The sequence below is a fragment of the Drosophila miranda genome, chromosome 4, assembly GCF_003369915.1.
Source record: "Drosophila miranda strain MSH22 chromosome 4, D.miranda_PacBio2.1, whole genome shotgun sequence".
NCBI lineage: Eukaryota > Metazoa > Arthropoda > Insecta > Diptera > Drosophilidae > Drosophila > Drosophila miranda.
In genome coordinates, this window is record NC_046677.1 from 25,515,568 (window position 1) to 25,537,821 (window position 22,254).

A 22,254-nucleotide genomic window follows, 5' to 3' on the forward strand; every position below is an offset into this window, starting at 1 on the left:
AAGGAATTTTTAGAGTAAGTATCGGTAGAGGGAGATCCGGCAATGCCATAATTCCACCGCCATATGTACAAACCTCTCGCTGTCGTCTAGGATATTATCCATTTTGTTTATTTTCGTGTTTAATTTTTCATATTTTTTTCTACTCATTTAAGAAACACTACACCGTGAATAGCTTTATAATAAATGAAAATGAATTTATATTTACATAATATAATTTAATCAAAAAAGACAAAAAGTGTTTCTAAAATGCAAGACTCGACATTATTAACCGATTTGTTTTGAAGCCTAACGCGGCTTGGAATGAATCGTTTCGCCACGTAGACATTGACCACTTCTAGCTTAACTAATAGAGAAGACTTTCGCCTGGAATATGCGGCAGTAATCCAGTAACCGTATTCTATGACTGCCCAGCTTCCGGCGGCACAGCACGTAGGAGCATCGGAAAACAGATGAACTCTTTTCCACACCACCAGCATTTGGTAAAGTTCTAGGCGCGTTTTTTTTAACGTGGTATCCCCAGTAGGCCTACTCCACAGTTCTACAAAATCTCAATTGTGTCCATATGTGTGTCCCTCTATCCCTCAGATGCCTTTTGTCGTATGATTCGTGTATCCTTTGTTCCATCCATAGCTGAACAACTTTCGTGTTGCTTTTCGGTTAGGTTTTCCATCGATCCATCCCTCGATAAATGTTCTACGTATGTATATGTATTCGCCATCGTATAATGTGTAAGGATTCTCCGAAGTGTATTGGTGTTGCCTGGGTGATTGAGCGAAAGTCTGAATTGTGTCCTGATGTGCATCGCTTTTATCCTAAAAATGAAGAGCAGAAAATTAGGTGTACATTTCAGAATGAAAATTATTTTTTTTGCGGATTTCTGAGGTAAGACACTGAAACTGAACAATTACCAATCGCTGCCTGCCTTGAGACTCGAGCCGTCCCGCCACAGAAGTACTTCTCTTCTGTGGTAGCGAACATATGTACGAGTATATGTGTTCAATACGTATGACCCATCCATTGTCTACTGGAACTGGTCGTTTGCATCGTGCTGTCTAAAAAAAGGTCAATATATCAAAAAAAAAAAAAAATATTTACAACCACACAAATTAACCTTACATTTGTATGGGTTTTTTTTTCCTTTTTTTTGTTTTTTTCACTTTTTTTTTTTTTTTTTTTTTTTTTTTTTTACACTTTATACTTAAATCTAAAAACACTTTTTGCTTAAAATTAGTTGAAAACAGAAAATTTAGATTTTTATGTGTTGCCTGGATGGTGCCTATTTATATACTGATATTTTCCAGTAGTCTACAACGCATCAGAAATTGTGAACTGGGGTTTCATCGGGCAAGGACTACTGGGTTTACTTTTTTGTCGAAAATATGTGGCTTTAGTTTTGTGAGAAAAGTATGCCGAGTGCTTCATGCTACATAAGCTCTTCCAGTGTTTTTCGAGGAAGACAATCCGCGGGGTCCTCCAATGGATTGAGAAATAGGGATTTTGGTCCAGAAATATATCCGCCTTGCACTGTTAATAAAAAGTTCTCTAAGAAAAACTCGCATGTTTTTGGTTCGCTTGGTTTTTCATCTTTTTTTGTTGTAATTTTTTTCACGTTTTATTAATAAAAAAATGTTCAAATGTATGCGGTTGTTTTTTTCAATTCATTTCATACGTATTTGTATAATAATAATACATTTGAGTTTCGTTTTCTGTATAAATATTCCCGTTTTGTCTATATATTTCTATTATTTCGATCGCTTCTATTCCCTTACTTAGTGTTCGAGCCACCGTTCTGTTCTCAGTGGCTGGCTGTCTATGTGTGTTGTGTGAAACATTGTTAAATAAGTTCTCGCGTGGTCAACAATTATATCGCACTTATTGTATTAATATATAATTAATTAAATATCCCTCGGTTCTCGATTCTTGGGAGGAGGCTGTGGAAAGCGTTAAAAGCAGGTCTATTCCATCGTTAAGTACGAGTAAGAGTATGCTCTCGAATTTAAATATTTCTCAGTTAATTGGATTAACTTAGACAAAGGGCGACTGTTCAACGACTGTTTAATGATATTATTATATAAATTTATTAATCATTTACTTGTATGTTTCAATAGCAACAACTTTAGATTTAAACGTTCATGCTGTTAACAAAGGCGGGGGAGCTAGGGCAAGCCATACATACTTTTTGAATGTAAGTTTTGGTTAGACAAAACGAGGACAAAACTCTGAACAATGTGTGAATATTTTTTGAAACCGCCTTGGTCCTGGTTCTGGTCCTGTATGGGTAAATAATAGGTAAAATCATAGGTAAATTCAATGAAGAACTGACATCAAAACCTCGTTCGTTTTTTTTTCTGCTTGATAGCAAAAAGGCATTTTTATTTTCCTTCATAATTAGGCTTTCGTATTTCGTGGTATTTGCACGATTTCTTCAATTTACTAAATTATAAAAAATCAAAAATTCGTTTGTAGTAGCAAAACAAATTTGGGGTGTTTAAAGGGAATATATAGTAAAGTAAGTAATGAAGTAATCAAATTAACAATTACATTTTTACGTAATGGATTATGTTCGCGTACACTTTCGGTTTCTGCTTCGTGTGTTGTTTTAGTTTATAATGATTTCAAACAATCTATCATTTGAACTTACGAATCAAACTAACTTTGCAAAGATCTTGGGGCTTAAACTTAAATTAAAGCCTTTAGTTATATAATATGTATTTGTAAAAAAATATAATTGGGGAAGTAATCGTAAACGATTTTGCGGGACTATTTAACAAATTTGCAATTCAAAGGCTCATACAAAAGGAAATCTATGGGAATGGGGGATGGGGAACCGTGGCGGAGACCGGTTCGGATATATTTCTTACTTTTCGCTTGTATAAATATAAAAATTGGGTAGCTTGCAGCTTTTAGTTCTTTAGTTTTTAAAAAATGTCACGACTTGCGCGTGATTTAGGCATGTACGTGTACGTTATATAATGCTTACAGTTTATACAAAAGTAATAGACCAAAATAAAATCGACGGCGGCTCGACTTATTCTCAATATACTCGTACGTATAGTTGAGAGTATGGCCTTAACAAACGCAAATTGTAATAAGAACCTATTTATGCATTATCATACGTAATCAATTATCATCGGCATCGTCATCATCTCTGATGCGTTTATATATATATGTATGTTTTTTTTGTGTATATATATAAATAGTACATCTTGTTTTGCAATGGTCTTGCTACCGATTTTCTTTTAGTTGCACACAATATAGTTTATGTTTCGTATATAATGCATTTCTGTTTCGATCTCTGAATGGGAGAGTCATTGTCCGCTTGTCCCAGCTGGATGTCTGTCCGGGTTGTAAATGAACTTTCCGTTTTCCCGATAATATAATGCACATTAAAACGGGCTCTGGGAACGGATCCGATTCAGCGATTGATGTCGTTTGCTATATATAACCTTCCTCTAATCAATATATAATCAGTTGCTATTGCTGTTAAACGTAAAAGAACAGTGGTGTATGGGGGTGTACTGCCTGGGTTTTTGTAAAATATGAAGAAAGCGTGGCGTTTTTGTTGTCTCTCGTCTGGCGTGCAATGCTATTCCCAAAGTCGCAGTGAAAGGCGGGCGCTAGAACGTAGCTTGGCTCAATTTATTCGACCACCTTCAGTACCTTACCAATGGCAATGGTTTTGTCTGAAAGAGAGAAAGCATTATTAAAGAAATTTGCACTTATTTTCTGCCTGCAAAAAACTCACTTTCATCTCTTAGCGTGAAGCGGCCCATTTGTGGGAAGAGCTTAAACTGTTCAAGGCAAATCATTCCGGAGCATTCGATTCGCATAATTGCAACCTGATCCTGCTTAACGAACCGTGGACGTGTTTTTGATTTGTCACCAGACTTTTTGTCGACCAAACAGATGAGGGCCTATTGAAATGTATGCATGAATTGTGTCAGAACATATGGTGCCTGAACAGGATATAAGGAGACGCACCTTTACTGTGACCTCTTCGGCAGCGCAGTGTATGTGCATGACGGCCGAGTAACCCGCACAGATAATTGATTTATGTTCTAATATAACGACCTGAGCATCAAAGATTTTTCCCGTCTTAATGGGATTAGTGGCATCGCAGAGTACAAAACCAGGCGAGACATCCTCTTCCTCGATGCCCTACAGAACAAATCACACGTTAATATACAATTATTTAAACCTAAAAAATCTGAGGATTCACTCACTTTCAGCTTGATCTTAACATTCTCGCCGGGACCAACAGATGTGACTTCAAAGTCGTCGGAGAACAGTTGATCTACGGCCACTTGTGTCTGCAAAAGAAGAATCATTAAAAATTGAGTTAAAGCCAATAGGTAAGTCGATTACATACCCTGTTTGGCATCACCAGCAAATTTTGACCCTTTCGCGCCATTCCGGACTCCACTTTGCCCATCACGACTGTTCCCATATCCTTGTATTTATCGACAATGGGCATGATGAAGGGCCCGTCAGACTTGCGATTGAGTGAGGGCAGTTCGTCGATGAATGGTATGAACGCGGGCCCTCTGTACCATGGGCAGATGGACTCTGGAATTTGATCCTTTAGGCCGTAGCCGCTGAGGCCGGAGCAAGGCATAAAGGTAAGATCCTTGGCTGGATTGAAGCCCAGCTTCTTGAGGTATGGTAGTATCTTGTCTTTGCATTCGTTGTAACGCGTCTGATCCCAACTGACTGTGGGATCGTCCATTTTGTTAACCAGCACGACCAGATGCTTAACGCCCGCTGTCTTGGCCAACATGGCGTGCTCTCGGGTCTGCCCGCCTCGATCGAATCCCGTCTCGAATTCACCCTTTCTCGCCGATATGACCAGAACAGCCAGATCTGCTTGTGCCGCTCCGCCAATCATGTTGGGCACAAAGCTCTTGTGGCCTGGGGCATCGAGGATGGTGAAGTGCTTGCGGTCCGTCTCGAAGAAGGCTCGTCCCACCTCCACGGTCTTCCCCTTGTCACGCTCCTCTTGGTTTGTGTCCAGCGCCCAGGAGAGGTACCAGCTCTCTCGCGACTTTTCACGTGCTTCCCGTTCGTACTTCTCCAGCGTCCGCTTGTCTACCATTCCTGTGAGCGACATGATCTGTCCACCAATTGTTGATTTTCCAGCATCTATTCATGGGCCAAGAAACGAGAAATGTTAGCAGGGGTTTTTGCACAAATAAATCGGATCCGCTTACCAACATGACCAATGAACACAACGTTCACGTGCTCCCGCTTGCTTCTGTTCTCCTCGACTTTGACGATCTTCTTTTTGGACACCTTCGGCGTAGCCTCGCCCTCAACAAACTCATCTTCGGCTTCTTCGTCTTCAGGAGTTATGACTGTATCGTCATCTACATCCCAACTATCAGCGGGATCAGTTTCTAATTGAATAGAAAACATCAGTTAGATTTGTAGAAATACGTGCGGATCGCTTGTTTATATAATGTTTATGGGATATTCTTTGGACTCCTTTCGATCGAAGGTTAAATTATATGTATTATGAGACGACTTGTTCATGTAATTGTTGGGTTAAGCTGACAGAGAAATGCTAAACGCTTGGCAGCCAGATGAGTCACGTGTCACATAGTGCTAAATGCAAGGTTTGCTGGCGATCCAAATCAGTTGCAAGAGGTTGCTATGGGCCAGGAGAAGTTTTACTTGCTTTCACTGGTAGAAGATTTTTTAGCTGGATCCGGATGTCTCTTTCCGTGTCCACAGTTACTACTAACTTTTCTTCGAATCTTTCTTTGAGCAAGTGCTCTGGTTGACGCCGCCGTTTTGTTTAATCATTATTACATCAGAGAAAACAAACTGTTGCCCAAAAGGTGAGTAATTTTGTCGCGTGGCTTCTGATCGCGCTGAAGTGTAAGAGTCAACAGGCAGGCACTACTACTACTCGGACCGCTCTGTTCAGTGTGACTGCCACCGCACTGAAATCAAGTTCAAAGCGGTTTCAACCGCAGGGGAGCTGCAATAAGTGCCCCATTCAGGCCAAAACAGCCGCCACAGCGATAACGTGGAAGGCGAAACAACATTAGCAGCCGCTCCACGCACCAAACGAAGCAGCTTGGAAGCAAAAGCTGAAACGTAAACGTGTCAAAATACATGAGAGACGAGACATGGTGTATGCGTGTGTGTGTGCGTGTGTAGGTATGCGTGTGTGTTGGTGTGTGAAGCAAATAGCCAAATAAACGCATGCACAAAACGTAACAGGCGTAAAAATGGCAGCAGTGAATGGCAAATATGTGGAACAGCTGCTTGTGTCGGCGTCGCCGGGTGAAATCCAAATGTGAAAGGTATATAGAGATGAGCAGCCGTTGAGGCACATACTTAACATCCTGTTACTGCGAACTGTGATTTTGCAGGATTTTGAAGGAAACTATATTTCTTGAATTTCACTATAAACGAACCACCTGGTTCTATTTAAATTTGTTGACTGTTTTTCAATAGGAACTGTTTATTAATTTAGTTTTTGAACTATTTTGCTTGGGTGTGTGTTTCACAATCTGCTGCAAACCTGCGATTAGTCACAGGAGAATCATTTGCTCATCTCTGATATGAGACTTTATTGGCGACATGACGGCGTGAAAACGCCTGCCGCGACTAACAACTGTTTCTATGCATGAAAATTGCGGTTTACAATCGTTGAAATACAAAAAATACACACAAATGCAGCAGCGAAAGCAGCACATGCGATTGTCACTATTGCCGACGCTGCACACCGCACATTGAGGTTATGTGTTGGAGGCGATAATAACCTAGCAATTGCAGACTTTTCCTTTTCTTTACTGACATCGGGGTCGGGGGAAGTGGGCGGGGAGCAGGTAAACTCGGCCAACAACAATGGCAAGCGACTTGTCTTTGTTACATATACAAATGCAGGCGTCAATGTGACGTCACAGAGGAAAAGTTCAATGCGCCAAAGCAGTTAGAAAGCTGCCGCCCCCACCTCCACCTCCCTGGGGATACTCTTAGGCTATTTACCATTGTTTGCGATTTTGTCTGTCGCACTGAGGTTCTCGATTGGTCCCGCTGCCGCCGTCGAAGGCGTGGTTGCCGGCGAGCCCGGAGCGGGCGAGGCTGAGTTGGAGGCGGCGGCCGACGAGGATCCCGCTTGTGCCTCCGCAGGTCCCGCTGCTGATGCTGTCGCTGCTGCTCCGGCCGCTACCAAGGCATTTGTTGATCCCCCGCTGCCGGTGGAGTCCGGAGTTGTGGCTGGTGTGGCTGATCCCGACCCTGAGCCAGCTCCAGGTGGCTGGGTGTCCGCTGGCGGCGGCGCTTCTCCCTCTGCTTGCGCCGATACTACAGCCGCCGTGCTGGCAGGGCCGCCGTAGCTGAAGCTCGGCACGAACTCCACTGCGTTCACGTTCAGCGTGGAGAATTTTGTGGACAGATCCGAGTTTTCTTGAGCGGCCATGGTTCCTGCTTTCAAATATGCCCAATGAAAAATCTCGCACTTTTTTCACGCGACACACTTTCGCCCTCCTTCAACTTCTGCTTCTTCTTCACGCTGCGTCCACTCACAAGCACACGCGGTCGGGAATGGCACAAAAACACACGCCTTTCGTTGATTCGCGAGCAGAGAGGCGGGGGGCTTAAGCCAGACTATAAAGCTAGAATAAATAACTAAAAATAACTTTGTTGCCTTGATAGAAACTAATTAACTATTTTGCACGATAGTTCCAGGACTGACCACTTTCTGTTGGCGACAGAAGGAGTAGCTTTTCCGGCAATCTAACCTTTGTCTGCAGGCCGTGTGTACCGGTTCGGGTAAGTGACTCTTTTGTCGTGTCCAGGTGTAATTTGAATACCTGTCAAGTAAATATATTCCTGTGATTGAAATATCTTTTATATTATACGTTTGAAGCGCCACGCATAGAGACAAAGATTGATTATCATCGATATTATTTGGTATCGATATGCCACAGTTCGCAGGCACAAGCTCACCGGCTTCATAAAGTGTAATGGTCTTATAATACTATACACGAGTAATTGTCGAAGGCTTGCAGTAAGAGCTTTTAGTCGATGGTTATACTTTGCAGATGTAAGTTGGCAAATGCGACCTAAATTAAGCGTCATCTCAGATATAAGAGATGTTATGAGACCATTGTAGTGACGAATTCTAATTGAATATCGCACAAAAATATCGACGTGTTTTTCAACTACCTTGTACAAGAATGATATATGCAAGTACATTCAAAAGTTGCGGGTGTAAAACAAGGAGGGGTGTGTTAATGAAACAACAGAATAATAATGTCAATCCAACATCTATATTATTTCGCCAGTCCAAAAAACTTCACCTCACAAATACCTTTATTCTCAAACATTAAAATATGTATCGATGTTTTATTTACGTTAAATCGGTATATAATGGTATATTTTATCAATTTTATCAATCTACTAAATTTCATTTTCAACGGTATATAGAAATCCAATAAAAGCAAGTATTTAGAATAGGCCAGTCAAGTAAAAAATTGATTCATCAATCGTATAAAATTATGTGGGCATGGCTAAATTTTCTATATAGCTTGTAATATTCGACGGAAGATCAAAAACGAGGAATATGTAAAATAGAACTTGAATTCGTCAGTATATATACGGTATATTTTTCAAATGAGATGGTATGTTTTGGTATATTTCTGAGAGTCGGGCGGTATATTTTATGTGACCTCGGTCACACTGTGGGACGCCATTTTCTCAAAGAAAAAATTGTGAACAGGCTGTCAGACGCGTTTACATTTTTGGAATATTTATAATTTTATAAGTGATCCTATTAATCTAAACAATAATGAGCAACGGCGGCAGTGCTGGGGGGCTGGGCGGCACCCGTCCTCCACCACGCATCGATGGCATGGTGTCACTGAAGGCAAGTACAAAAATAAGTAATTCGCCGCGAACAAAATGGCGGCCGGCTGCGTCAGACCAGACAACGTTGTCCGGGTTATCTAACCTCTCACTTTTTGCATATAAAAATAATTGGCATTTAATATTTTCAGGTCGACAATCTCACATATCGCACGACTCCAGAGGACTTGCGTCGCGTCTTTGAGCGTTGCGGAGAAGTCGGTGATATTTACATACCGCGCGACCGCTACACACGTGAGAGCCGAGGCTTTGCTTTCGTGCGGTAAGTTTCCCCCAACGGAGAAAGGGGCTTTCTCTTTAAAATTCTGGCGGTTATCTTCTTGCATTTCTTGCTACAAAATATATGCACATTACCCTTATGTTCGTATTCCCAGCAATATGAGATGCCAGATAAAATGTGTTCTCTTGCAACTGTTGCCTACCAAAACCCTGCTAGCCAACATACTGCGAATGCTACAATAAATTCTATCAATAGGTTTCATTCGACATCATCTCCGCATTATTCGCTATCCTCGAAGATGTCTCAGCTACATTCTGGACATTTTCTTCAGCCACAATGCCAGAAAAACTGTGTTCTCTTGCAACTGTTGCCTACCAAAACCCTGCTAGCCAACATACTGCGAATACCACAAGAACTCCTGTCTATATGCTTCATCCGATATCATCTCTGCATTATCCGCTATCCTTGAAAATGTTTCAGCTTCCATTCTGGACATTTTCTTCAGCCAAAATGCCAGAAAAACTGTGTTCTCTTGCAACTGTTGCCTACCAAAACCCTGCTAGCCAACATACTGCGAATACCACAACCCAGCTGGATTTATGTCTAAATGAATAGATATATGTGATCATTTCTAATATTTAAATTTCTCCCATCTGCAGGTTCTATGACAAACGTGATGCTGAGGACGCACTGGAGGCAATGGATGGTCGCATGTTAGATGGCAGGGAGCTCCGTGTCCAGATGGCTCGTTATGGCCGTCCCTCGTCGCCCACTCGTAGCAACGGTCGTCGCGGCGGAGGGTCTGGTGGTGGTGGCGGAGGAGGTGGTGCTGGCGGTGGAGGTGGTGGTGGAGGCGGTCGTCGTCGCTCGCGTTCCCGTTCACCTATACGCCGCCGTTCGCGTAGTCCACGTCGTCGCTCTTACTCGCCGCGGTCGCGCTCTCAGTCGGCGGCCAGCCATTCGCCTGAGCGTCGCACCAAGTTCTCGCGCAGTCCAGTGCGCGGCGAAAGTCGTAATGGGATCGGAGCATCCGCCTTAGCTGTTGGAGCCTCCAGAAGTCGTAGTCGCTCTTAATTATCCACGTTCCAATTGGTGCGAGGTGAGTGCGAAATGGCTTTAATGGATGGAATTTATCTTTAATCCGTATTCATCTTTGCTTTGCAGTTTTTTACTCGCTCAAAAGACAGAGATCCCGATCATGGATCTTGCTCTACATCCTGTCATGCTGTACCAGAACAGCAGGTATACAAACAAAAAAATTGAACAGTCTTACACATTACACAACTATTTATAGAAAACGTATTTTAAGTTTTGGCAAGGAAAACAATTAGAGAACACGCACTATAATGTTCAGGATGAGATCCCCACCTCACCAGGTGGGCTCCCGATACGTTTGTTCTTAATGCGCCCATCCCATACCGCAAGAGAGGTGTTCTAGGGATTTTGATATACTTGGTAGCATTTAGTTATTTTTGGCAATTGGCCAATTGTGTAGTGCTTCATTAACAAGACAAAATAAAACTCAAAATAACTCGGCTACGAAATTCCCGGAAGTAAAATACAAAGAAGATAATGAGACAAGAGAATGAATGAATATTAAAGGAGAAACAGTTTGATCCCTCTCTCTGTTTGTTTCGTTCCGTTCCGTTTGTGTTGCTCGTTTCGTTCGTTCGTTCTTTGTTTAAATTTAACAAACAAAACTTATTAACCAGCTTCTCCCACTCATTCTACACATTTATTATATATGCAGGCAAATTGGTGTGTGGCAGTGTTGCGGTTGAAAGATAATGTTATGGTTATTGCGAGGGAGGAGAGGAGAGATCAGATCAGATCAGCAGAGAGGCATCAGAGCATCTTCTTCTTCCCCCGTCCAGCGCTAGCAGAGACAACACGACACGAGAGCGGACATCGCGTAGCTGTTGCTGTTGCTGCTGCCGTTGCCGTTGGCGTTTCCTGTCAGCCGCTGTCGCCGCCCCGCCTCCGCTGCTGCTACCGCTGTTGCTGTTGCTGCTGCTGCACTCGAGATCCAGAGCAGAGTGGGAGAAAAAGGGATATATAGACTATTTCTTTGGCTGTTTGCCGTTTCCCGGTTCCGGTTTCCTGTTACTTCACTTCTCTCGTCCCGTCGTTTGTTGCTGGTTGCTGGTTGGCGTTGTTGGTGTTTTCCTGTCTGGTGTTGCCGCTTGGCGTTTGGTGGGCGTCCATTTTAAGTTTAGGCGAAAACATTTCCAGCAAAACTACCACGGTATCGCAATGGACTCTGCAAATACAGGAATCCCTAAACCACCTGTGGCCTGGACTTCTCGGATCTCGTAGATCAGCGCGGTAAGTGCCTAACATAACGAAAACTAATATTTAAACTTGCAGCTTAAAAAAATAATGAATGAAAACGAATTCATCTATCCCTACTGTTTTTTTCTTTTGGAAAGAGAGTAAACTTGTTTTAAACGATTTTGAATTGAATTGCGGCTGAAGATTAATCAAAACTACAAGTATTGCAGTGGGCGGGAATGACTATGTATATTTGCACATTAATTACAAGCATTCGTTCCAATAAACTAACCTGACTTTCGGCTTTTAATCCATTTAAAATTATTAGTTCAATCATAATTTTAACAAACGATTCAAGTTTAGTGATTTAGCTGTTCTTTTTTTTTTTTTGAAATTTTCCTTGTTATCAGATTGCGAGAGATAAGGTGCGAGGAGTCCAAGTGACTGCTCATCCAGGAAGAAGCGTTCATCTAGAGCATCTGATTTTTGCGTCCGCTGAGGTGGCATCATGAACAGTTGCAGTTGCAGCTGTTGACGGCGACAATATACCATGCATGTCCTCGCTGACATCACTTACGGAGTTGTGTCTAACACCCGACGAGTTTCTCGCGGATTGCAGACGGCTGCACTTTGATGATAAGACTTCCCTTACGACCACATATGGTTCTACTGCTGCTACTCCTCCGACTCAAAAACCAATCAAACCATCTACTCCATCTGCTCCTCCGATCCCATAGTCACCTGGCTGCAGACCAAGTGGACCAACATTGTGATCAGTGGGCACGTCGTCTGGTCTGGCGCACCGGAAACATACTGCAACCCACAATCAAAAGCAAACGGAAGAAAGACGCTGCGAGACTGTAAATTTTCATGTAATAAATATTCATCGCAATGCGACGAAGTAGGCATTTCTCACCTCCTGGCCCCACCGCGTGTCACGACCCGTTTCCAACGGCCTCGAGCAGGGCAGGCGGGTGTTTTATTGACTTAACATTTGGCAGGGCAACCGAGAGGCACATCAGAGATTCAGTCTACAAGCTGCTCTGCTTTGTTCAGTGTTACATACTATATATATCAGTTCAAAATTCAGTTGATAAAAAGAAAAAGAATTATTCTAGCATCATGATAAAGTACACGACGGTGCAGCTGCGCAATGACTCGTACGAGCCGGATCTGCGCTCGGAGGGCACCTATATCTGCCAGTTTCCAAAACCCCCACCGCCGCCGCCCTTTGGCGACACGGGCACCTGGCATGGACATCTGGAGCCCCATGAGCGTCTGTTCTACCACCAGACAATGAACTCGGTGCGCTACAGCAAGCGTTATCGTGGTAACCCGAATATACCCAAGGATTCGCTGGACTTTCAGCTGCAATCGCGCTACGATCATAGCCGGGAGTGCTTCCCGGAGAAGGTGGACTCGGTGCTGCAGCGCGAGACGTGCACGGCGATCTGTAGTTGGTCAGCGCCTGGCGGGGCAAAGGAGGTCGGTGCCAAGTATCAGACATTTAGGGTTTTGCGCAATACGCGCTTTATTCGCCGGAAACAAGAGGACGCTTTGGGTCATCCGCTTCGCATTGGTAAGTGTCCGCGCCATATTTCCATAAACTAAACTAATTCGTGTCTTCCTCTACAGGCGGCTGCAAGGAGAAGATTCATCCGCATAGCGTCAAGCTCATCTGCAGCGGCGTTCACAATCAATTGGTCAACAATGGCTTCTCACGCCAGACCTCAGATGGCAACTTCTTCCGTTATTAGCTCCTCCTCCTTCAATCAAAAGGGGAAGGCGGGAATTGTGTTGTATAACTTTATATATAACTGTATAACTTTATTGAAAATTAAATTTTGACAAGGAAGCAGCCCCATAAAGCAACGTCACGCAGTCGCTTCCTCCAGCTTGGGCTGCTTGGGGAGATGTGCCTCTGCCACCTCCTCTTCTGCTTCCACCTGTTCCTCCTCTTGTGGCCCCACTACCTCCTGTGACGTTTTATGGCGCTGCTTCTTGTTCTGGTTGCGATAGCTTTTTGGCAGTTTATTTTCTCCAATCCTGAAAAAGCAGAGAATAAGTCTACAATATATTCGAAGAGCTTTAGAGGGATGGGCTTACATGATGGTAGCCCTTGTGCCCGGGCCCCAGTGTGGCGCGGGGTTGGTTTGGAAGCGTGAGAGCGCCGAGCGGCGACTCTTTGGATTGGCCGCGGCATGCAGCTCGTCGAACTCGTAAACCCTGGAGCAGGGCTGCGACAGTATGGCCTGCAAGGGAGTACCTGGAATCATCCTTTCCGGCCGCACTGGATGCCGCTTGCTCCAGCAGCGCAGAATGTCCCACAGAACGGATGGTGGGGCATCTGTTTTCAGCGAGTTCTTCGAAGCATGTGAGTAGGACACACGATAGCCGGCATGCAAAAGGGCGGACCTGAACTTCAGCATGGGCACAATTTCCAGCTTTAGCACGGAGCACAGCTTGTCGGGTGTGTAGTACAGTGGGACATCGGACAGTTCTTCCTGAACCACGGATAGGACGCCCACGATGCGTCGTTGCGTGCCGAGCGCACTTAGGGGTGTCTCCTGCACTGCATCAAGCAAGTCCTTAACAAAGTCCGGGTTGTGTAGGGGTGCCGACCAGATGGGGCCGCCCAGGTGATGCCTGTGGCAGCAGTGCTCGCATTGGGAGTTCACCGCCGGACCCGTTGGGATGCCATACTTGAGCTGCTGGGGATTGCCGGCCGTGGGATTTGGTTTGGTGATGCCCAGGGGCTGGAGCGTGTACGTATCGCAGCCTGTGCACTGATACAGCCAGGACTGTTTGCTCATGGACAGCTTGCAATGGGCCTGGCCCACATGCACACGCACGAAGATACGCACGTAGAAGTCCGCCGAGACGCTCAGCAGAGGCTCAATGTACTTGCCATGCCTGTTCGCATGACTCTCTATGCAGTGCAGCAGGATACGCAGGGCCATCTCGTGGCAGCACTTCATCCGGAGTGGCACCGATCCGTACTTCACGTAGCAGGCCTCCGGGGCGTTGCCGGCTAACACAGCCATGTCGGTGGCCGTGACCAGGAGCAGGCCACCATCTACCAGGCACTGCATGGCGCCGTCTAGAAAGCGATTCGGACAGCCGTAGGGATCGAGATCAACGGCATCGAAGCGTTTCTCCTGAGCGGTGGACAGATACATCAGCGTCCTGCAATGGAATTACGATTATTACAAAAGGTTGGCAGACTCTGATTCGCTTGGTTCTTACATGGCATCCGCATGGCTGGCCTCGATCAGCGACTCCACTTTGTTGTGCTGCACATTGGCGTTGATGGACTGGACGGCCTGACGCGACAGATCGTTGGCCACTATCTGACGGACACCGGCTATCTCCTGGGCATATCGTATACTGCGCAGTCCCGTCGCAGCCAAAGCCTCCAGAATCCGCAATCCATCGGCGTACTGTGTGCCTGCCACGTACGTTACGGGCGTAGGAATCGGCGGAGTAGCCTCCTCCTCGCCGTGCACCTGCTTGCGTTGCTTTTTAAGCGCCTTCTCGCATCGCTCCTTCGACAGACGCTGCTGGTAGACGTTCAGAACGGCGATGCTCAGGTCTCGATTGAATTCCTGCACCGGATTGTAGAAGACATTGCCGCCAGACACGATCTCGGCGTGGCGCTCGCGGATAACGTGCTCATTGGGATTCTTCGGAACGGCATCTTGCAATAGGACATGTTTTTCCTCAACAACCTGATGCTTTTCTTCGTCAATTTCCATTTGTTCATCCACGTGTGGCGGATTTATCGTTAAAATATACCGTCTGACCCTCAGAAATATACCAAAATATACCGTTTAATTTTAAAAATATACTGACGAATTAAAGGGATACTTTACATATTCTTCGATTTTGAGGCGCGCCAAATAGAAATTGTTTGAAAGTGAATGAACCAACCAAAAGCCCTCGCAAAGTGACAGTTTTTAAATAAATCGGGTATAGGGTATACCCTATCCATAAATATGCAGTTCACAGTTAACAAATATGTAGTTACCGCGTCGTTACCATGTTAAAAAGAGACATTTTTCGTGACCTACTTTGTTTAAATCTAATTTTATGAACAATCATATAAAAGGAGTCCTTAAAAATTGTAGAAAATTTGATCAACAATCGAAACAAATTATGTATACAGGGCTGAGGGTTCTAGCCAGCTAGTAATATTCAACCGAATATCAAAATTAAGGAATACTTATGATATGACGCGGCGGTAGACGAACGCCAGAGTCGAAAATTCTGGGAGCCCTGTTGAAAGTTAATTCAAAACCGATGTCACAGCTCCCCATAGAGATTACGAATAGTTGAATCCTTCTGAGAGATATATTACCACGGATAAGAGACCCGAGGCTTAAATCATCACTTTTCCGTATCTTTCGCCGCTCTGGTAATTCTAGGTGCTGCCGAATCGTTACTGCATCCACGATCGCGTGCATCGCGCCAGCAGTTTGTTGTTTGTACCCCTATTGATCTTTTCCATTGACTATATTTTCTTGGTTCTTCCTTTATAGCTACAAACTGCTATGCCGCGATCCCCTACTCTTACCCCGCCAGGTAAAGTTATGAAACTATTATTTATTCATTTACTTTATTTATCTCTTCGTTTCATTTTAGCAGTTCCGCCCCTCCGGTGGCCAGGAATACCTTTTGCGTGCCCGCGGACACCGATATGCCGACCATCGTTTACCAGAGACTTCAAAATTCTGCTATACCGGTTCATTTGAGCGAGTGTGCGCTAGATGACGGCTGTCCACTCCAGGCGCCCGACCCGCTGACATCGCGAACTCCCCCCGCCGGATTCTGCGAGCGGGGCAACGTTGCCATGATGCCACGATGCTCCTCTCGGGACATGATTCCTGCGCGCAAGGCTGTGGTCTTTGAGTCCAGCCATTGCCATGGTCCTCTTCCTTGCGTCCCACGGTACCTACTCCGCGGGTGATTCCTCCGAAGCTCCTCGTCCGTTCTTGAGTTCCAAGGGATATGTTCCTGGCTGGATTGTGGCAACCACTGGCTGTCTTGCTGCTGGCCATAGACATTATGTCGCTGCTATATCGCTATGGGCTTCAGTTTCGAGACGCGTAAGTAAATCAGTATATAATTGTATATACATATATATTAAAATATGTATATCTTCCTTCATAGAGGACTTATTTGCCCACGCCAGACGGAATCCAAGTCAGACAGAATCGTAATCCAGCAGGACAGAAGCGCTCCTTTGCAAGAGCCCAAACCTAAATAGCTGCCGCATCTTTTGACCTGGCCATCGACAACTATCTCAAGGACTTTGGCCATGGCAACCAAGGAGCAGCTGCGCGGTCTACTAGACTCTAGATAGATCTCGTTGTTGTTAGGTTTAAGGATACATACATACATATGTACCTCTATACATTTAGATAGTAGATATAAATGTAATCAACTTGTTTATTTATTTATACTAAGTTAAGTTATGATGAATAAAACTATTGAATAATCATCCTTGCTGTATCCTGTATCGGGGAAACTATCCCAACTACAAAAAGGCGTGAAAGCTAGCGGAGAAAGCTAAGTACTTTTGATTGGGCAAAATGTCCTTGATCCTTGATAAGGACTCCATAAAATCAGGGACGATTTTCCGATCACAGGAAGCCGTCGCACGTCCCGATCGGGCCACAAAAAGCCGAGAAAACTAAATATACGTTGTTGGAGTCCTTACGGAAGGATCAAGGACATTTTTCTGATCACGGGGGGCCACAAATAACGGAGAAAGCAAGTATATACATATGTCTGGAGAAAATATCCTTGATCGTTGGTCCTTGAAAAGGACTTCATAAATTCAGGGACATTTTTCCCAGCACGGGAAGCCGTCGCATGTCTCGATCGGGCCTCAAATAACGGAGAAAACAAAACTGGCTTGTAACTGGCCTTAAAAATGTAGTTCATGAAATCCCCAATGTGGGCGCCACCGTACAAAAAAAAAAACTCGCATGAAATGTCCAAAATCTGGATGGAATACCAGGCGAACAGGAATCAGCAGAAGGTCGATGACTTTTTAAAATTTTGAGCCCCCTAAAGTATGCTGCGATATTTTTTTTTGGCAATTGCTGCAATTGCTTGCTACCGATTCTGTTCGCCTGGTATCCCATCCAGATTCTGGCGAGTTAAGCCAGCTACAAGCCAGTTTTGTTTTCTCCGTTATTTGAGGCCCGATCGTGCGCCGGCTTCCCGTGCTCGGAAAAATGTCCCTGATTTTATGAAGTCCTTTTCAAGGACCAACGATCAAGGATATTTTCTCCAGACATATGTATATACTTGCTTTCTCCGTTATTTGTGGCCCCCCGTGATCAGAAAAATGTCCTTGATCCTTCCGTAAGGACTCCAACAACGTATATTTAGTTTTCTCGGCTTTTTGTGGCCCGATCGGGACGTGCGACGGCTTCCTGTGATCGGAAAATCGTCCCTGATTTTATGGAGTCCTTATCAAGGATCAAGGACATTTTGCCCAATCAAAAGTACTTAGCTTTCTCCGCTAGCTTTCACGCCTTTTTGTAGTTGGGATAGTTTCCCCGATACAGGATACAGCAAGGATGATTATTCAATAGTTTTATTCATCATAACTTAACTTAGTATAAATAAATAAACAAGTTGATTACATTTATATCTACTATCTAAATGTATAGAGGTACATATGTATGTATGTATCCTTAAACCTAACAACAACGAGATCTATCTAGAGTCTAGTAGACCGCGCAGCTGCTCCTTGGTTGCCATGGCCAAAGTCCTTGAGATAGTTGTCGATGGCCAGGTCAAAAGATGCGGCGGCTATTTAGGTTTGGGCTCTTGCAAAGGATCGCTTCTGTCCTGCTGGATTACGATTCTGTCTGACTTGGATTCCGTCTTGCGTGGGGAAATAAGTCCTCTATGAAGGAAGATATATTTTAATATATATGTATGTATATACAATTATATACTGATTTACTTACGCGTCTCGAAGCTGAAGCCCATAGCGATATAGCAGCGACATAATGTCTATGGCCAGCAGCAAGACAGCCAGTGGTTGCCACAATCCAGCCAGGAACATATCCCTTGGAACTCCAGAACGGACGAGGAGCTTCGGAGGAATCACCCGCGGAGTAGGTACCGTGGGACGCAAGGAAGAGGACCATGGCAATGGCTGGACTCAAAGACCACAGCCTTGCGCGCAGGAATCATGTCCCGAGAGGAGCATCGTGGCATCATGGCATCGTGGCCCCGCGTGCAGAATCCGGCGGGAAGTTCGCGATTTCAGCCGGTCGGGCGCCTGGAGTGGACAGCCGTCATCTAGCGCAAATGAACCGGAATAGCAGAAGTTTGAAGACTCTGGTAAACGATGGTCGGCATATCGGTGTCCGCGGGCACGCAAAAGGTATTCCTGGCCGCCGGAGGGGCGGAACTGCTAAAATGAAACGAAGAGATAAATAAAGTAAATGAATAAATAATAGTTTCATAACTTTACCTGGCGGGGTAAGAGTAGGGGATCGCGGCATAGCAGTTTGTAGCTATAAAGGAAGAACCAAGAAAATATAGTCAATGGAAAAGATCAATAGGGGTACAAACAACAAACTGCTGGCGCGATGCACGCGATCGTGGATGCAGTATCGATTCGGCAGCATCGGCAGGTTTTTTGAACTTTTGCTCTCTCAAATCGTCCTTCCGTGCATCATTTATTCTAATGGATTGCATTTAAATCCTTTTCGCTCGGTCACTTTCAAGCAATTTCATTTTGGTGCTCAAGTTTGGTGGGACTTTTTGGGATTTTCCCTATGGGATTTTTCCTCGCCACAATGTCCTTTTTCAGCTCAACAATGTCCATACATTCCATACTCACTTACGTTTTTTACGTTGCTGGCAACATTGGCAAGACTCATGTGCCGAGAAATCGAGCAGCATTGTCCCTAAACATGGCGCGGATCTCTATACCCTGGAAATGGATATTATAGAATTCAGAAAATGTTTGTCATCTCAAGTTCCAATATATGTAGAAACTAGTCAGTCTCTGTATTGAAGCTATTTCAATTATTGCAACTTATTGTCTTCTTACAGAGCCTAAGAATAGGTATCATATCAACCTGAGAAAAGGTCTTTATAAATTACGTTTTAAAAGAGCTTAAAAACAGCATCCTCCTAATTAACTAATGACAATTAACTAATTGACAATCTACAAGTAAGAAATTACGTATTATTCCATACTTGCCACTGTTTTTTGTTGACCTTTTTTGTTTAAACCTTATTTTCGACACAATACAATAAAAACCAACGTACTTAAAAGTAGATTATCTTGTAGAAAATGTTTTCATCAATGTCATAAAACTATGTAGGCAGGTCTGGTAGATCTATATAACTAGTAATACTCGACGGAATATCAAAAAGGAGGAATATGTATAATACAACTTGTAATGCGTCAGTATTTTTACGGTATATTTTTAAAATGAGACGGTATATTTTAGAAGATTTCTGAGTACATTCTATCGGTGAATCCCACTGGTCACACTGCTATGAGCTAAAAAAGTAAATTTTAGTGATAAAATTGCAATAAAAAAACGAAATAATAGTTAGAATTAAGACAGGAAAGCACTCAATATTTGCTTTGCCAAGGCGCGGGTAAATATAACAGAGCAATAACATAGACGAAAAGGAAAACAGAAAAGTCCTCAAAATGGTGAGTAATAGCCGAGATATGAACAACACAACAAAAAAAAGGCCAACAAAAGATCAGTTATTGTTCCTCCGCCCCATAATCAAGACTTTCGCGTACGATATATATATACCACCGATGATGGTAGCTCTCAATCGAAACGATGCGAGTGCAGCGGTGGTATAGGGGCGGCAGCCTGTGACCTAAAAGAATGCCCATATATGGTAGTCGTGGCTGGCTCCTACGTTTACCGGTCGCGTCGCACTCATCCCCACAGGGGATTACGTTTGCGGAGGTTATCAGCATTCGGCAATGACTCAATTTTATCGACTCGACTAATTAAGTTTCTCTTTTTCGCGTCTCTTTTGTTTTCTTTAGTCGGAAATGCAAATGGACTGCGCTTTGGATTTGATGCGCCGACTGCCGCCGCAGCAGATTGAGAAGAACCTTATTGACCTGATCGACTTGGCTCCAGATTTGTGTGAGGATCTGCTCTCGTCCGTGGATCAGCCGCTCAAAATAGCCAAAGATAAGGAGCATGGAAAGGACTATCTGCTGTGCGACTACAATCGAGATGGTGACTCCTACCGATCGCCCTGGTCGAATTCATACTACCCCCCACTGGAGGATGGCCAAATGCCCTCGGAGCGCCTACGTAAACTAGAAATTGAGGCCAACTACGCCTTTGATCAATATCGAGAGATGTACTACGAGGGTGGTGTATCCTCCGTATATCTGTGGGACTTGGATCATGGGTTTGCCGCTGTGATACTCATCAAGAAGGCTGGTGATGGTAGCAAAATGATTCGTGGCTGCTGGGACTCCATACATGTGGTGGAGGTTCAAGAGAAGACCACAGGAAGGACTGCCCACTACAAGCTCACCTCCACGGCCATGCTGTGGCTGCAGACAAACAAGCAGGGATCGGGTACCATGAACTTGGGCGGCTCACTGACACGTCAGACGGAGCAGGACGCCAACGTCACTGACTCGTCGCCGCACATTGCCAACATTGGCAAGATGGTGGAGGAGATGGAAAACAAAATACGAAACACACTCAACGAGATCTACTTTGGCAAGACCAAGGACATTGTAAATGGGTTGCGCAGCACACAATCGCTGGCCGATCAACGCCAGCAGGCGGCCATGAAGCAGGACCTGGCCGCGGCAATACTGAGGCGCAACGTCAAGCCCGAATCGAACTGAGAACTGAGCGGCTGAAGGCGGTATCAACACCAGCATTAGGCGTGGCCCACCCGTTCAATGTGGCCTCCTCATAATTCAATTTCAATATACACCTACCATAGCCCGATCTATACGTTACCTTTGAATACTGATTTATGATTGGATGTAAAAATATGTGAATTAGCCCAATTGCTGTACACGAAATATTACCCGAATGCTATACAAACCATAATACACATTTGGGTAATATTTCGTAGATTAGAGTCGTTAAATTCCCTAATACTTACACCCTTTCCAGAACAGATCACTATTTTGGCTGCGTATACTTTGGGCAGCAGAAGCAGACAAACAAACTAAAATATTAAATACGCATTTCTAGGCAGTAAATTTGTTAAATGAGAGAAATTGTTAAACCAGATACATATTAATGTAAATTGCCCGCCCGTTTCACACTGTCTCCCACACCCTCACCCACACCTAGGCTCCCATCCATACAGTATAACATGGTTGTTGCGCTCCACATTTCACACTTCAGCCAAAACGCCAACTTCGCCGCCCTCAAGACAGTATCTATAAGTATTTGTATCTTATTTGTATAATGCATATTTGTATCGAAGTCGCGGCAAATGAATTTTCTCTTGGCTCCCAACAATACATTTCATTTGCCAGCAGCCTGTTCTTAACTCTTCCGCGAATAAATCATGTGTTTTATAAATTGTATTGTGACTTTTTGACTGTGTGTGTGTATTTTAACAATAAGGAGCTCGAAGCATAAATATTTACTAAACTCGCTATGTATTTGTATTAACTGAGAAAATGCACATTATACCTTACCTTTTCTTTACTTAATATTTTTTAAAGAAACATTTCAAAGGCAAAGGAGAAATTTTATACAGAAAGAAAACAAATAAATATTGAAACATATTTGTCGCCTTATCACTGCTGGATCAGTCATTCTGTCGGGGGGTGGGACTTACCACGAGATAGCCCAGATATGCGCTGCATTCTGATAAGGGCAAAGTGA

General features: G+C 44.1%; 6 protein-coding genes across 12 annotated transcripts; 3 read left to right on the forward strand and 3 right to left on the reverse strand.

Annotated features, from left to right (window-relative positions):
- Positions 1–494: 494 nt before the first annotated feature.
- On the reverse strand, positions 495–1,042 carry LOC117185891. The gene is made up of 2 exons (XM_033393980.1): positions 909–1,042; positions 495–812 (listed from the first exon to the last, which is right to left on the reverse strand). Exons 1-2 carry the CDS (start codon positions 1,016–1,018, stop codon positions 575–577), a joined length of 348 nt encoding a protein of 115 aa, XP_033249871.1. The 5' UTR covers positions 1,019–1,042; the 3' UTR covers positions 495–574.
- A 1,293-nt stretch (positions 1,043–2,335) lies between these two features.
- Positions 2,336–7,895, reverse strand: LOC108163491 (eukaryotic peptide chain release factor GTP-binding subunit ERF3A). 5 transcript variants are annotated; one of them, XM_033393973.1, is made up of 8 exons: positions 7,752–7,895; positions 6,997–7,625; positions 5,208–5,393; positions 4,370–5,139; positions 4,224–4,310; positions 3,982–4,158; positions 3,746–3,914; positions 3,591–3,683 (listed from the first exon to the last, which is right to left on the reverse strand). In XM_033393973.1, the coding sequence occupies exons 2-8, from the start codon at positions 7,427–7,429 to the stop codon at positions 3,640–3,642; spliced, it is 1,866 nt and encodes a 621-aa protein (XP_033249864.1). In that variant the 5' UTR covers positions 7,430–7,625; positions 7,752–7,895; the 3' UTR covers positions 3,591–3,639. The 5 variants fall into 5 exon arrangements, with proteins under 5 accessions (XP_033249866.1, XP_033249864.1, XP_033249865.1 ...); XM_033393974.1 differs by having other exon boundaries at positions 7,706–7,895; XM_033393975.1 differs by lacking the exon at positions 7,752–7,895 and having other exon boundaries at positions 2,336–3,683; positions 6,997–7,429.
- An 810-nt stretch (positions 7,896–8,705) lies between these two features.
- Positions 8,706–11,467, forward strand: LOC108163183 (serine/arginine-rich splicing factor 2). 2 transcript variants are annotated; one of them, XR_004473124.1, is made up of 5 exons: positions 8,706–8,878; positions 9,009–9,139; positions 9,757–10,196; positions 10,262–10,339; positions 10,848–11,467. XR_004473124.1 is itself a non-coding variant. In XM_017298319.2 (4 exons), the coding sequence occupies exons 1-3, from the start codon at positions 8,801–8,803 to the stop codon at positions 10,169–10,171; spliced, it is 624 nt and encodes a 207-aa protein (XP_017153808.1). In that variant the 5' UTR covers positions 8,706–8,800; the 3' UTR covers positions 10,172–10,196; positions 10,262–10,656. The 2 variants fall into 2 exon arrangements, 1 of the variants encoding a protein (XP_017153808.1); XM_017298319.2 differs by lacking the exon at positions 10,848–11,467 and having other exon boundaries at positions 10,262–10,656.
- Positions 11,330–13,236, forward strand: LOC108163181. Its single transcript, XM_017298318.2, has 3 exons — positions 11,330–11,422; positions 11,779–12,947; positions 13,004–13,236. The coding sequence occupies exons 2-3, from the start codon at positions 12,260–12,262 to the stop codon at positions 13,123–13,125; spliced, it is 810 nt and encodes a 269-aa protein (XP_017153807.1). The 5' UTR covers positions 11,330–11,422; positions 11,779–12,259; the 3' UTR covers positions 13,126–13,236.
- LOC108163180 (probable tRNA (guanine(26)-N(2))-dimethyltransferase) lies at positions 13,161–15,403 on the reverse strand. Of its 2 annotated transcripts, XM_033393972.1 has the most exons (4): positions 15,241–15,403; positions 14,615–15,166; positions 13,475–14,554; positions 13,161–13,414 (listed from the first exon to the last, which is right to left on the reverse strand). In XM_033393972.1, exons 1-4 carry the CDS (start codon positions 15,357–15,359, stop codon positions 13,243–13,245), a joined length of 1,923 nt encoding a protein of 640 aa, XP_033249863.1. In that variant the 5' UTR covers positions 15,360–15,403; the 3' UTR covers positions 13,161–13,242. The 2 variants fall into 2 exon arrangements, with proteins under 2 accessions (XP_033249863.1, XP_017153806.1); XM_017298317.2 differs by lacking the exon at positions 15,241–15,403 and having other exon boundaries at positions 14,615–15,221.
- Positions 15,404–19,873: 4,470 nt separating this feature from the next.
- On the forward strand, positions 19,874–22,154 carry LOC108162675 (F-actin-capping protein subunit beta). Its single transcript, XM_017297517.2, has 2 exons — positions 19,874–20,069; positions 20,424–22,154. The coding sequence occupies exons 1-2, from the start codon at positions 20,067–20,069 to the stop codon at positions 21,249–21,251; spliced, it is 831 nt and encodes a 276-aa protein (XP_017153006.1). The 5' UTR covers positions 19,874–20,066; the 3' UTR covers positions 21,252–22,154.
- Positions 22,155–22,254: the final 100 nt, after the last annotated feature.

Bases quoted from the DNA above. Each gene is read 5' to 3' on its own strand.
- LOC117185891 (XM_033393980.1), bottom strand. From the start codon at position 1,018: ATGGATGGGTCATACGTATTGAACACATATACTCGTACATATGTTCGC. The intron at 813-908 runs GTAATTGTTCAG...CTTCATTTTTAG, and splicing joins CTCAAGGCAGGCAGCGATTG to GATAAAAGCGATGCACATCA.
- LOC108163491 (XM_033393975.1), bottom strand. From the start codon at position 7,429: ATGGCCGCTCAAGAAAACTCGGATCTGTCCACAAAATTCTCCACGCTG. The intron at 3,915-3,981 runs GTGCGTCTCCTT...ACATTTCAATAG, and splicing joins CCGAAGAGGTCACAGTAAAG to GCCCTCATCTGTTTGGTCGA. The intron at 3,684-3,745 runs GTGAGTTTTTTG...TCTCTCTTTCAG, and splicing joins CTTCACGCTAAGAGATGAAA to ACAAAACCATTGCCATTGGT.
- LOC108163183 (XM_017298319.2), top strand. From the start codon at position 8,801: ATGAGCAACGGCGGCAGTGCTGGGGGGCTGGGCGGCACCCGTCCTCCA. The intron at 8,879-9,008 runs GCAAGTACAAAA...TAATATTTTCAG, and splicing joins ATGGCATGGTGTCACTGAAG to GTCGACAATCTCACATATCG. The intron at 9,140-9,756 runs GTAAGTTTCCCC...TCCCATCTGCAG, and splicing joins CGAGGCTTTGCTTTCGTGCG to GTTCTATGACAAACGTGATG.
- LOC108163181 (XM_017298318.2), top strand. From the start codon at position 12,260: ATGCGACGAAGTAGGCATTTCTCACCTCCTGGCCCCACCGCGTGTCAC. The intron at 12,948-13,003 runs GTAAGTGTCCGC...CTTCCTCTACAG, and splicing joins GGGTCATCCGCTTCGCATTG to GCGGCTGCAAGGAGAAGATT.
- LOC108163180 (XM_033393972.1), bottom strand. From the start codon at position 15,359: ATGGATAGGGTATACCCTATACCCGATTTATTTAAAAACTGTCACTTT. The intron at 15,167-15,240 runs GTAAAGTATCCC...TCTGAGGGTCAG, and splicing joins GCCTCAAAATCGAAGAATAT to ACGGTATATTTTAACGATAA. The intron at 13,415-13,474 runs GTAAGCCCATCC...CTGCTTTTTCAG, and splicing joins GGCACAAGGGCTACCATCAT to GATTGGAGAAAATAAACTGC.